Source organism: Canis lupus, chromosome 30 (genome assembly GCF_003254725.2).
Source record: "Canis lupus dingo isolate Sandy chromosome 30, ASM325472v2, whole genome shotgun sequence".
Classification (NCBI taxonomy): domain Eukaryota; kingdom Metazoa; phylum Chordata; class Mammalia; order Carnivora; family Canidae; genus Canis; species Canis lupus.
Window position 1 is genome coordinate 39,077,129 of NC_064272.1, and position 12,486 is coordinate 39,089,614.

Sequence of the window (12,486 nt, forward strand, 5' to 3'; positions counted from 1 at the left end):
TAATGAATAAATGAATAAATACCGTCACAGCGCTCTAGGAGCCTCATCGTGAAAGACTGCAGCTCGTACCCACTGCCCAGCTGCCCAGTTGCCCGAAGCCGCAGCCCCTGCACCCCTGTTCTACCTTCCGTCCCGCGGCTGTCACTGCTCTGGGCACGTGCCCTGAGTGCAGCCACAGGTGCCCGCCGTGGCCGACGAGCCTCTCTCATCAGCTTCAAGGCCTCGGGCTCCCGCCTGCTTCCGCGGGTCACAGGTTCCTTCCTCCCAACGCTGGGTGAGCCCCCTGACCCTGCCTCTGCCCCCTCCCCGCGGGCACCCAGGTCCCCCCCCGAGGCGCTGCGGACACCCCTACCTGTCACTGCACCAACCGCACCGCAGCCTGGTCTTTTGTGTCGGGGACCTTCGGAGGCGCGACCTCGTGTGCCGGGCGCTCCTTTGCGTCCGGATGCTCCTGCCCAGCGTCGCCTGTGGAGCTCATCCTCGCTACTGCGCGTTAGGACTCGGTTCATTCCCGGCGCTGTGAGCTGCTCACTGCAGAAATACACGCTGCGTGAACATCCCCGCGCCCAGGCCCCCGGCAGGGCCCCGGGCTGAACGGCAGGGCCCCGGACTCAGGGGGTGCGCCCCAGCCCCAGTGGGACCGTGTTTGGAAATTGGGTCTTTAGGGAGGGAACTAGGGTTACATGAGGTCGCAAGGGTGGGGCCCTCACCCAGCAGGACCGGTGTCCCCACGCAAGAGGAGGAGACACCAGGAGCGCTAGGGCAGCAAGGTAGGAGGCAGCCGCCTGCAAGCGGAGGAGCGAGGCCGCGGCAGGACCCAGCCCGCTGTGCCTCCATCTCGGACTTGCAGCTCCGGACGGAGGCGGTAAGCGCCGCCCTGCAGGTGCCCCGGCCTGTGCTCCCCGTTGCGACAGCCCAAGCACACGGTGACAGGTGGCTCTCACCCGGACAGCCGCCGCGGACCTCCCTGTACGGGACTTTCGGTAGACGCAAGCGCTTCTTTCCTCTGCTCACCCCAGAAGTGGGACACACAGTGGACGCAGTGGTAGAAAGAAAGAAAGAAATGGTTGTGGAGCCTTTGGAGAATAAGTCATGGCAGGTAGACTCTCACGGAAACCCCGTTACAACCAGGGCAGTCCGGGTGCTGCTACTACCACTGGCTGATCAACGGGCCCAGTTCAATCTCACCAATGACCCCAATGAGGCCCTTCATAGCCAAAGGGCCCCATCACGCTCACCTGTTGGACTTAGTTGTCCACCCTCCTTAGCCTCCCGCAGGCTGGCACAGCTCCTCGACCTTCACCTTCATGACTCTGACGCTTGTGAAGATTACAGTCTGGTGGTTTTCTAGAATGTGCCCCAACCCGAGTCTATCTGAGGTTGCTCGCTTTCGGCGGGAATAGCCCCGGGGGGACGCTGTGTGCTTCCCATGCCCCCCAGCGTCTCATGCACAGTCCTTCTGTCCCATTGCCGGGCATGTTAGCTCGTAATACGTGGCCAGGATGCTGTCTGCCAGGCTTCTTCCCTGTTAATTAAGAAGTTTAATGCACTTACCAATTTATAAATGATTAATATTTTGCGAGGAGGAGAGAGTTCGAGATTGTGTAAATATCCTCTTCCTCATGAAAACCTCAGCATCCGTTGGTGATTCTTCCCTGAATCAAATATTTCTGCAATGATTGCAAACTAGTGCTTTTCAGATTCCATGACCTCGTCCCTATTTTTCAGTCGGCATTCTATTCTAAGGAAGGGCTTTCTGTTTTTCCCGTGTGTCTATTCATTTACTTCTTTTTTTAAAAAAAGATGTTGTTTTTAAGTAACCTCTACACCCAACGTGGGGCTCGAACTCACAACCCGAGATCAAGAGTCACACGCTCCATCAACTGAGTCAGCCGGGTGCCTGTATTTATTTTTTATTTTTTATTATTTTTTTAAAGTCATTTTTTTTACTTTAAAGATTATTTATGATAAACAGAGAGACAGAGACACAGGAGGAGGGAGAAGCAGGCCCATGCCGGGAGCCTGACGTGGGACTCGATCCCGGGACTCCAGGATCGCGCCCTGGGCCAAAGGCAGACGCTCAACCGCTGAGCCACCCAGGGATCCCCGTGCCTGTATTTATTTACTTTTTTATGTTAATATGGAGTCATGGATTCTATCACTACTTATTTCGATGCTCAGATTGTCCCAGATTTGGCCATCAGAAGGCTTTCGAGTTGACGTCTGTGCCCTTTAAAAACCTATTTTTAATTGTAATAAAATACACATAACACAAAATTTATCATCTTAAACATTTCAGTGTGCAGGTTTGGTGGCATCGAGGGCATTCGCATTGTTGTGATACTATCACCACCATTCATCCCCTCACAAAATTGAAGCTCCGTACCCTTTAAACAATAATTCCCTATTTGTCACTCCCTCGGTCCCTTGGCAACCACCGTTCTACTTTCTGTGTCTATGAATTTGACCTCGCATAAGTGAAGTCACCCAGTATTTGTCCTTTTGTGACTAACCTATTTCACTTAGCATAACGTCTTTGAGGTTTATCCACGTTATAGCTTGTGTCAGAATGTCCTTCCTTTTTAAGGCTGAATAATATCCAATTATATGTAGAGGCCTCATTTTCCATCGATGGCCACTGGGGTTGCTTCCACCTTTTGGCTGTTGTGAACAGTGTTGCTATGAACACGAGCATACTCTGAGCTTCTTCGAGTTCTGCTTTTAATGCGTTTGGGTATCTACCCAGAAGTGAAAATGCTGGATCATACAGTAACTCTATTTTCAAGTTTTTGAGGAACCACCATGCTGCTCTCCATAGTGACAGCACCAACAGTGAATAAAAGCTCCAATTTCTTCACGTCCTTGCCAACATTTGTTATTTCCTGTTTTTTTTCTTTTTTTGATGATACTCATCGTAATTCATGTAAGGTGGTATCTCATTGTGGTTGTGATTTGCATTTCCCTAATGATTACTGATGTTGAACATTTTTTCATGTGCTTATTGACCATTTGTATATCTTCTTTTCTTTTTTCTTTTTTTTTTTAAGATTTTATTTATTTATTCATGAGAGACACAGAGAGAGAGAGAGAGGCAGAGACACAGGCAGAGGTAGAAGCAGGCTCCATGCAGGGAGTCCGATGCGGGACTCGATCCCAGGACCCCGGGGTCACGCCCTGGGCCGAAGGCAGGCGCCAAACCACTGAGCCACCCAGGTGTCCCTCTCTATGTCTATATATTGAAAAAAACCATAAGTCCTATGGATATCTCTATTTCCAACCCACCTCCACAGGATTCATTGTAGCTTCTTTTCTCAGTGAGAAATCTGGCTCCCACCATTCTCAATGCTCCATCCCTTTGTAAGTAGCCAATCTCCTGATCTCTTGGCCACCACTTCTTGGCCGTCTCCCCGCTCCACGCCAACCTTCTTGCTGCCTCAACATGTACTGGGGAAGGGGAAGGAGTCCTGATGGCTTTGGAGTGAATTACTCCATTATTCAGGAAGGAAGGAAGGAAGGAAGGAAGCAAGGGCAGTGCTGCCTTTTGGAGAGTGTGTGGGCAGCTTCTCCGCATTTCTGCCCCAGGTAACTGGCTGAAAGCTCAGACTTGCCTCTAAGCCCCTGGGGCTGTGACTTCTGCCTCTGCCTCAGTGTTCCCGGGAAGCTCCTGGCAGGCCCCGGCGCAGGGAGGCACACCGGACCACACAAGGAGCCAGTCTGCTCCTGCTCTACCCTTGTAAGGCAAGGCGCCTGCTGGCAGCTGCTGGAGGCGGCGACCCCACGCCGGGCCTGCCCAGCACTTGATCGCAACCCAGACACCAGGCACCTGACAGGCTCAGGCATGATGCGGGCCCTTGGGCCTCCCCACGCCAGCCCAGGGAACCCCGGCAGGGCCGTCCAGGGAGGTCAGGCTGGGAATTGGAACAGATTCATAACTGACGTGGAGCCTCTTATCTAGGAGCAACCTCCTTACCCGCAGCACGTTTAGGTTGCACTTTACCGAATGATTCAGAGGTTTCCCTTCCTCGCAGCCCCTGGACTAGGACGTGTGTTCCAGCCTTTCCACTGACACAGGGACACCCAAGAAGGGGACCAGCATCTCTGTCGGAAAGAAGCCGTGGCTTAGGCAAGGCACCAGGCCAACAAGTGCCAGGGGCGGCCTGGTGAGGGTGGAGGCTAATGTGCCTCCCTGCTTCTCCCACTTGGGCACATAACCCCACCCTCTCTTAGAATAATCTGCCCCCCTGCGGGTCTCTGGTGACCGAGGTCAACCCAGTTCAGAATACTTGAACAGAGGCGTCCTGAGTGGCTACTGCCTGGGTGGGCCTGGCTTGGATGCTGGGGGCGAGACCGATCCCTACCCTGGGCTCCAGCTGTTGCACTCAGGAGAGGGCCCGGCCGCAGGGGGCCCAGGTGGAGGAGGAGGGAGTAATCCTGCCGGGTCATGGGATGGCTTCCTGTCGAAGGAGGCGGAGAGGAAGACAGCCTCTGGCTCTTGGAGGTGAGGCGCACAGCCCTGTACGGTCTACAAGGCATGTCGGCGTGCGTACCCATCCCCCCAAGAGTGGATAGGGGAGTGGACGTTGCCATATCCCCATGCAGGGCTCAGGCCGGCAGAGAGAAGGCACACGGGTCACCTGTGCCAAGTGGACAAAGGGGCCTAGAGGCCGGGAAGCGGCTCCTCCCCGTGGGCCCGGGAGCCAGGCTGGGCAGGGGGCGATGGAGAGCTTTACTCAGGGCCTGAAGTCTGGAAAAGAATAAAGGTGCCCCCCACCCCCACTTCCTATGTTCACATTAAAATAAAGCTGCTCCTAAACCACAAAATAATAGAGTAAGGAAGTCCTCCCCTGGTCTGAGTTTTTCCATTATGACTCTAAAATGATTTTTTTGAAATGAATAATTCTTCCCAAACTTCTCATTTGGGTGTGTCCTGCTTTGCTGGTGCCAAGGCCTAGACCGGGCCTGGCCCGTCCTGGCTGGTGCCCCTCCCCCCCGGGACTGCAGCGCGGAGCCGGTCACAGGACCTCAGAGGCGGGAGGATGTGGGCGGGGGGACGGCCAGCGAGCTCCAAGGTGACGCGGCCACTGAGCGGCTCGGCCGTCCCTTCAGATCCCACGGTCGGGTCTCCCCTGAGTAAAGGGCTGGGCAGCTTCACTGAGGGCCGTGGGGTAGGGGTGCGGGGTGGGGGTGCGAGGTAGGAATGTGGGTAGGGATGCGGGCTAGGGGTGCAGGGTAGGGGTGTGGGGTAGAGGTGCGGGGAGGGGTGTGGGGTAGGGTCATGGGGTAGGGCCACAGGGTAGGGCCGTGGGGTAGGGGTGTGGGGTAGGGATGCAGGCTAGGGGTGCAAGGTAGGGCCGCGGGGTAGGGGTGAGAGGTAGGGGTGTAGGGTAGGGGTGCAGGGTAGGGGTGTGGGGTAAGGGTGCAGGGTAGGGGGCGGGGTAGGGGTGCGGGGTAGGGGTGTGAGGTAGGGCCATGGGGTAGGGCCACAGGGTAGGGCCACGGGGTAGAGATGCAGGCTAGAGGTGCAGGGTAGGGGTGCGGGGTAGGGCCACGGGAGAGCCTGGGTTGGCCTTGGCTTTTGCGGGGTCACCAGCCGGCACCTGGGCAGTGGAGGGCCGGCGCCGTGAGGCTGGGCGGCGGGCCCTGGGTCGGGTTGGCACCTGCCGCCGCACGACGGCCTTGTTCCTGCGGTGACACGGTGAGACGCAGAGGACTGGAGGCGGCGGCAGCACCAGGGGCACCTGCTGCGTTTCTCGGGAAGCTTTCTCCCGAGGGAGCTCAGACTCCAAGGGGAGCTTTGGGCGCCCCGAAGTCCTCGGCCCGCCCCCCCATCTGCCAGCGGGAGCCCACGTCCTCCTCCTCCCGCTGGTGTCTTCTCCGCGGAGGGCGCCCCGTGAATCCCGTCCGCCACCCCTCGCTCAGCCGCCACGGCCGCGGCCCCGGGAAGGCGGCCTTCTGGAGGGGCCCGTGCACCTGCCGCCTGGCCGCTGTGCCCCCGGGGTGGGGGCCGGGGCTCTGCAGCCTGGAGGGGAGCTGCCCCCGCTTCCCGCTGCACGGTGTGCACGAACACACGCCCGCCCGGAACGCCTGCAACAGCTCGGCTTCAGCAGAGCGCTCCGTGTGCGTGTGCGAGCCCCCGGCAGCGCGTGCAGCGGGCACACCCGTGTGCAGGTGTGGAGTCCGCCCCCGCGGGGGCCGGCCACGTGCAGCCCTGGCGCACCGGCCCTTCTCAAAGCCTTGGCCCCCTGCCCCCAGCTCCCGCTCTGGGGGGAGGAGGACAATACACTGTCCTAGATGTTCGGCAACAAAGGCCAAGCGGCTGAGCGGCCGCCGCCGCCCGGGGAGCCGGGGAGAGGACCTGACGCCCTGCCCGCACCCCGGCCCCTGGCGCCCAGGGAGGGGATCCTGCAGGCGGGGCTCGGGGCTGCCCCCTGAAGACACCCTGAACCACACTCGGGCCCCTGGGGCGTCCCTGGGCCTCCTCCGGCCCTTTGCAGAGGGGGCGCAGCCAGGACGGGCGGCGGGGTGTGCATGGGGCTCCTGGAGAAAATGCAGGACCCCCGGTTAGGTTTGAAGCTCAGAAAGCAACGGAGAATGTTGTCAGTGTAAGCTTGTCCCCACTATTGCATAGGATGTACTTACACTAAAAAATTACTGTTTATCTGAAGTTCAAACTTAACTGGGTGTCCTGTATTTATTAATTAACTAATCCTTTTTTTTTTTTTTTGGCTAAATCTAGCAAAATGGTTGAAGAAATGGGACATTTATCCTGGCAGCTGGCAGACGCTGGGGACAGGTGCACTGGCTTTTCATTGCAGAAGAGGTGTCCGGGGAGTGAGTTAGCTTCTGTGCACCCCCGGTTCCGCCCCTGAGCCTCGGTCCCCGTGCGTCCTCCACGGCTGTGGTCCTGACCCCATAGGCCCCGGGGCCCACGGCAGCCTGCCCACTATCCCTATTCCCGCCGTGTTTGTCTGCCTGGTGAATCCCGGGTCGCCGTCCTGAGTTTCTGGAACAGCGGCCTGTTGGGGTGCGGTGCGCCTCTGGCCCCCCGGGTGCGGAAGAAGGGGTGCACCCCCAGGGCCATGCACAGCGGCGTCCAGGCCCTCCCCCGTCCCTGCCCGAGGCGTCACCCTGGAAGGCTCTTGCAGGACCAAGAGGACCAAGCCCAGGAGCAGGCGCTGCAGCCTGGGCCTCGCTCGCTGCCCCGGGCTCCGCGCACACGGCCCAAGCCTCGGCGTCCGCGCACCGTGCCTGGCACCCCACGAACGCCCCGGCCTCACGCAACTGGCTTCAGGGAGGCTCCCAGGGCTGCAGGCCCGGCAGGTGTGCCGCTCCTGGGCCCGCCTGGACGCCCAGCGCCGAGCTGCCAGCTGAGCCGCCCCGCCGAGCGCCCGCGCAGAAGCCCTCCCCTGCGCCTGCCTCCTGGCGCCCTGCAGCGCCGCGCTGGCAGCTCCTGTGGATCCCAGCCCCCCCCCATTACGTCCTGTTGCCCCCCCAGCCGAGACTCCTGTGGGAGCCCCCGAGCCCCCCGCAGTTCCCCGGGAGGCCGGCAGCACCAAGCGCAGGCCCCTGCAGGGTGTCGGGCTCTCCCAGGCAGGCGCCGGCCGCGCAACCTGGGCTGTGGAAGGGGCCCGCGCACCCACTGCCCCGGGGCCTGGGGAACCAGGGGCACAGCTGCTGTCCTCTCGTTCCTCCGGGCCCCACAGGCCAGCGGGTCACCCGTGCGGCGCCCCCACCCCTGCGCACACCTGTCCTTGTGCCTGCTGCGGACCCCTGGCCGGACGAGGCTCCTGATCCAGTTTCTCTTTTGTAAGTCTTTCCTGATCGGCCTTTCTCCGGATCCCAGGGACCATGGGCCCCGAGTGGAGGTTTTTGTTGCAAAGCCCTGGCTTAGCGTAGAGAACACTGTACTTTGAGCCAAAAACCTAAATTTGAGTCCCGGCTCTGCTGCCTTTGAGTCGCGTGCATGTCAGGGCTGCCATAGACAGCTGCACAGGCTGTGCACTACCTTGCTGTTTGCAGTGGGGTCCAGAGACCAGCAGCATCTATATCATTTGGGAGCTGGTTTAAAATACAGAATTTGGGCCCCATCTCAGACGGGCTGAATCAAAATCTGTTTTAGCAAGATCCGCAGGTGATTCAAACACGAAAGCTGGAGATTCGCTGATGTGTAAGGATGCCACGGAGCCCCACTCACACAGGCCATGGCGTGACCGGCACTCCCAGGACCGTGACCACCGGCCCTGCTCAGGCGACTCCTCTTTGGTGTCCTCTCCTGGCCTCCAAATGGTGACAAGGATGTCTGGTGCCCGAGTGGGCCTGGCTCAGGCTGGCACGGCCGCGTCTCCTGGCACGTGAGGCGCACTGACGGCTTTTAGGAGAAACAGGATCCTTATGTTTGGGAGCTAAAAAGGATTTCGGGGAATTCTCTGTTCTCGCAGATGTCCAATTTTCACCCTATTTTCTAGACGATGACGCGGATGAAGGAGAGGTGGAATAGTGGAATGGAGGGTAGACGAGGGTGCCGGGACTGGAGCCGGGGCCTGTGCGCCCGCTGCCCCCAGCTACACCCCGCCTCCCAGCATCGATGCCCAGGCCACTACCCTGTCTTCAGCACCTCCTGGAGATACACTAGAGGGAACTTAGATAAAATCTGCATCTTCTGGGGATCACTGGGTGGCTCAGTGGTTTGACGCCTGCCTTTGGCCCAGGGCGTGACCCTGGAGTCCCAGGATCGAGTCCCACGTCGGGCTCCCGGTGCATGGAGCCTGCTTCTCCCTCTGCCTGTGTCTCTGCCTCTCTCTCTCTCTCTCTCTATGTCTATCATAAATAAATAAATAAATCTTTTTTTTTTAAATCTGCATCTTCCTTCAAATTGAACACCTAAGTAGATACACGGCTCTTTCACAGGCTTGGAGACAGGTTGTCAGGTAGATGAGACCATCGGGAAGGAGCATGTCGACCCCGACACCTACCTTCTAACCGCCGACAGTGTTGCCAGGCCGTGCCCTGGGCCCCGGAGGCAAGATGAGGACACACTGACCCGTCCTCACCTCCCTCCCAGGCTGGAGCGGACACATGACCTGCACTCCAGAAAAGCTAACCGTGAGGACAAGGCCCTGGGTGTGAGGTCCACTAACTGTATTCCTGGAGGGGTTAAGAGCAGAGTGAGAAGTCACCGGGTGAAGCAGACGTGGAAGCTTCTAGAAGACGCTCTATTGGAAAGGCCTGAGGGCAGGTAGGATTTGATAGAGAATAGAGAGCAGTGAGGACAAAATTGGAAAGTGCAAGGTATGTTTAAGAGAAGGGGAATGGCTTGATTCATCCAGAACCGGGGTATAACCCACTGGGGCTGCTGGAACAAAGTTCCACAGTCGAGGGAGCTTCTAAGCAGCAGAAATGTGTTTCTCACGGTTCTGGTGATGGGAAAATTCAAGATCAAGCCACTGGCAGATTCTGTGTCTGATGAAAGCCAGCTTCCTAATTCAGAAACGGGCTTTTCCCACTGTGTCCACACAGGGCAGAAGGGCTGAGAGATCTTCTCTGAAGTCCCTTATAAAGATACTAATCCCGGGTTTTAGAACAACAATAACAAAAAAAAAGGCATTAATTCCGTTCATGGGGGCTCCGCTCTCATGACCTGATTACCTCCCAAAGGCCCCATCTTCTAATATCATCACAGTGGGGGGTTAGGATTTCTGCATATGAATTTTTTTTTGGGGGGGGGCGGGGATATAAACATTCAGACTATAGCAAGAGGTCAGCGGTCTTCTTCTGTAGAAGTCCAGGGAAGAACTATTTTAGGCTTCGCAGGTCATATGTTCCCTGTTCCAAGTCCCCGACGGTGCCTTCGTAGCTGGAGAGCAGCCATAGATGATAAGTACACCAAGGCACATGGCTTGTGTCCCGCTACAACTTTGAACGTTGCATTTCATATAATTTTCATGGGTCACAAAATATCATCCTTCTCTTGATTTTTTCGCAACCATTTAAGGATATGAAGAACCATCCTTTGCTTGTAGGCTGTACGAAAGCACATGGCGGGGCAGATTTGGCTGGTGGACCATAGTTGGCCCATCTCTGGTCTCGGGGTGGGATGAGAGGCAGGCCGGGGCCAGGTCGTGGTGGGCATCGGATGCCGGGTTGAGGAATCGCTTTCCAAACCCTAGTCAGATGCAGGAAACCATGATATTTAGACTTCCCAGGTTGGAGCCCTCTTCCGAGGCACTTTCTTCCTAGATAAGTTGCTCCCAAGATCCCAGGAAGGGGACCCATGATGTTGTGCCTTTTACGGAAAGGAGCAGGACTGAGGGAGGAAAGTTTTGGCAGAGGAGACCGAGGACCTCTGTTAGCCTTTGAAAGCCCTGGTCGCTAAGCAGCGACTAAGTGCTTAACTGAAAGCACATAGGTTGTTCGATATTTGCATCCGGAGCCAGGAGCTGGACCTGGAGGTAATAGTTTAGACCCTGGGAAATGACACGCCCAGTCGGGAATGGGATGGAGAGAGGGAAGGGAAGGGAGCCAAGGACGGCGCCCAGGGCACTCGGTTCCTGGGGGTCCGCTGGGGACTCTGGGGACGCTGGGGACCGCAGGGCCTGGAGAGGCCCGGGAAGGCAGACTTCCCCGCCAGAAGCCACGGGGAGGAGGGACTAAGCGGTGCTAAAAGCCAGGGAGGGCGAGCCCAGAGCGTGGCTGGGGTCTGGTCACAGGCAGGGCTCTGGGGACCCTGGTAAGAGCGGTTCAGTGTGCAGCTGGGCGTGAAGACCAGGGAGCAGAGGGGACGCAAACCAGCCTTAGGAGACGTTCTAACCTTTGCAAAAGGGACGAAATGGAGCATGAGTCACAGGAAGGGTGAGGATTGAGGGTTGTACACCCGCCTCTGTGCCCCGGATGATGCCAGGCACTGAGGATGCGGAGCAGCACGGGGCGAGGCCTGCATAACCACACTCCAGTGTGACCCACGTCCAGATGGACGCAAACAACGAGCGGTGTTGGCGAAAGGGACGTTGGGGCCAGGGATTCTGTGTTCGGGGATCCGGAGAAGCATCCCAGGGGAGGTGTTCTCAGGCCTGGTGCTTGCACACGAGGAAGTGTAAAGAGAAGAGGCCTGCCAAGTGGTGGGAAAGGGGATTTCAAAAAGGCACAGTCAGGAAGGGACGGGGGTCTGGGGGGCAGCCAGTGACCCCATGTGGCCTGATGGGTGGTGGGAGCAACAGGACACGGGCAGGGGCAGGGGACGCTTTGGGGACATGGGCCGGCCGTGATGGAAGGTCCCTTGCATCCTGCGGAGGAGACTGAAGTTGGTAGGAGGAGGAGTGAAGGGGCAGCAGTGGTCCCCCTTCCGTGTGCCAGGACCGAGCTAGCCTCCCTTTTGAAAAAACACAGGCTTTGCGGCATAGACCTGGGTTCAGATCCTGATTTTGAGCAAGGCCTAAGAGCTACGTGGCCCCGAGCCCGCCAAGCTAGCCAATCTCCGTTTCAACTGGAAAATGGGGAGGAAGGTGCTCATCGTACGGAGCCATCCGAAAGCTGCGGTAGGGCATCAAAGCAAAGGCAGCTGCCGGCAGGATGGTTTAGGCAGAATGATAGTCGCAAGCCCAGACTTGCTTTCTAGAAGCGGCGGCAGGCAGGACAGACCGGCCCAGGGTGAGGCCCAGGGTGAGGCCCAGGGGAGGCTGGAGCTGCGGCCCTGGGAGCTGCTGCAGAGGCGACCGTGGGGAGGGCTGCTCCAGGCCAGCTGAGCGCTGAGGGTTGCATGGGGCTGAGGTGGCCGGTGGGGCAGGATGTGGGGGCAGAGTGGGGGGGGGGGGGAAGCGGGCCAGGAGACAGGAGCCATGGGGAGGGCTAGGCCTGGGACGAGGGGGATGAGCCAAGGTCCACAGGGGGGCGGGGAGCAGGGCTGCTCTGGGGGGTCCCTAAGCTCCCGGGTTTCAGGTCGGGTGGGGACAGCCTGAGCCCGAGGACTTAAAGCCCGTGGGGTGCAGCCTGGGCCTCCAGCCCTGGAAGGGGCGGCTGCGAACCCCCTTGCACAGCGAGGAAAGCGTGGGCCTGCGGACGAGCAGGGCTGGGTGGGCCACCAGGGCCACCAGGGCCAGCCAGTGGCCACGGGGGGGGGGGGGGGGGGGGCGGGCGTCTTCCTGGAAGGTGAGGGCTGCTGCTGCTATTTTTAGACCCGCTGGAGCAGCACTCTGGGCCCAGGAGGCCCCGGGAATGCAGCCCGGAATTCAGACGCTCTTTATCGTATTTCCTTTTATCAGTCAAATGATTTTCCTATTTCCCACATAGATAAAGATCTCCGCTTAGAGCTCCAGCCCGTCGACCTTGTCAGGACCGCTGTGCAGCTTGGAAATTGGTCCCAGAGAGGGAAGGGCTCGCAGTGAGGGGTTCTGTTCCGTGGGTTGGGTTTTTCTTCTCCCGGCAGGGAGGAGATTGGCCTGCGGTGAATGAATGAATGAATGAATGAATGAATGAATGAATAAAATTTAAAAC

General features: G+C 58.4%; 1 protein-coding gene across 2 annotated transcripts; it reads left to right on the top strand.

Moving 5' to 3' along the window:
* Window positions 1–5,015: 5,015 nt before the first annotated feature.
* LOC125754073 (translation initiation factor IF-2-like) lies at window positions 5,016–8,854 on the top strand. 2 transcript variants are annotated; one of them, XM_049104346.1, is made up of 4 exons: window positions 5,021–5,178; window positions 6,737–7,806; window positions 8,120–8,351; window positions 8,466–8,854. In XM_049104346.1, the coding sequence occupies exons 2-4, from the start codon at window positions 7,080–7,082 to the stop codon at window positions 8,470–8,472; spliced, it is 966 nt and encodes a 321-aa protein (XP_048960303.1). In that variant the 5' UTR covers window positions 5,021–5,178; window positions 6,737–7,079; the 3' UTR covers window positions 8,473–8,854. The 2 variants fall into 2 exon arrangements, with proteins under 2 accessions (XP_048960304.1, XP_048960303.1); XM_049104347.1 differs by lacking the exon at window positions 8,120–8,351 and having other exon boundaries at window positions 5,016–5,178.
* The last annotated feature ends 3,632 nt before the right edge of the window (window positions 8,855–12,486 follow it).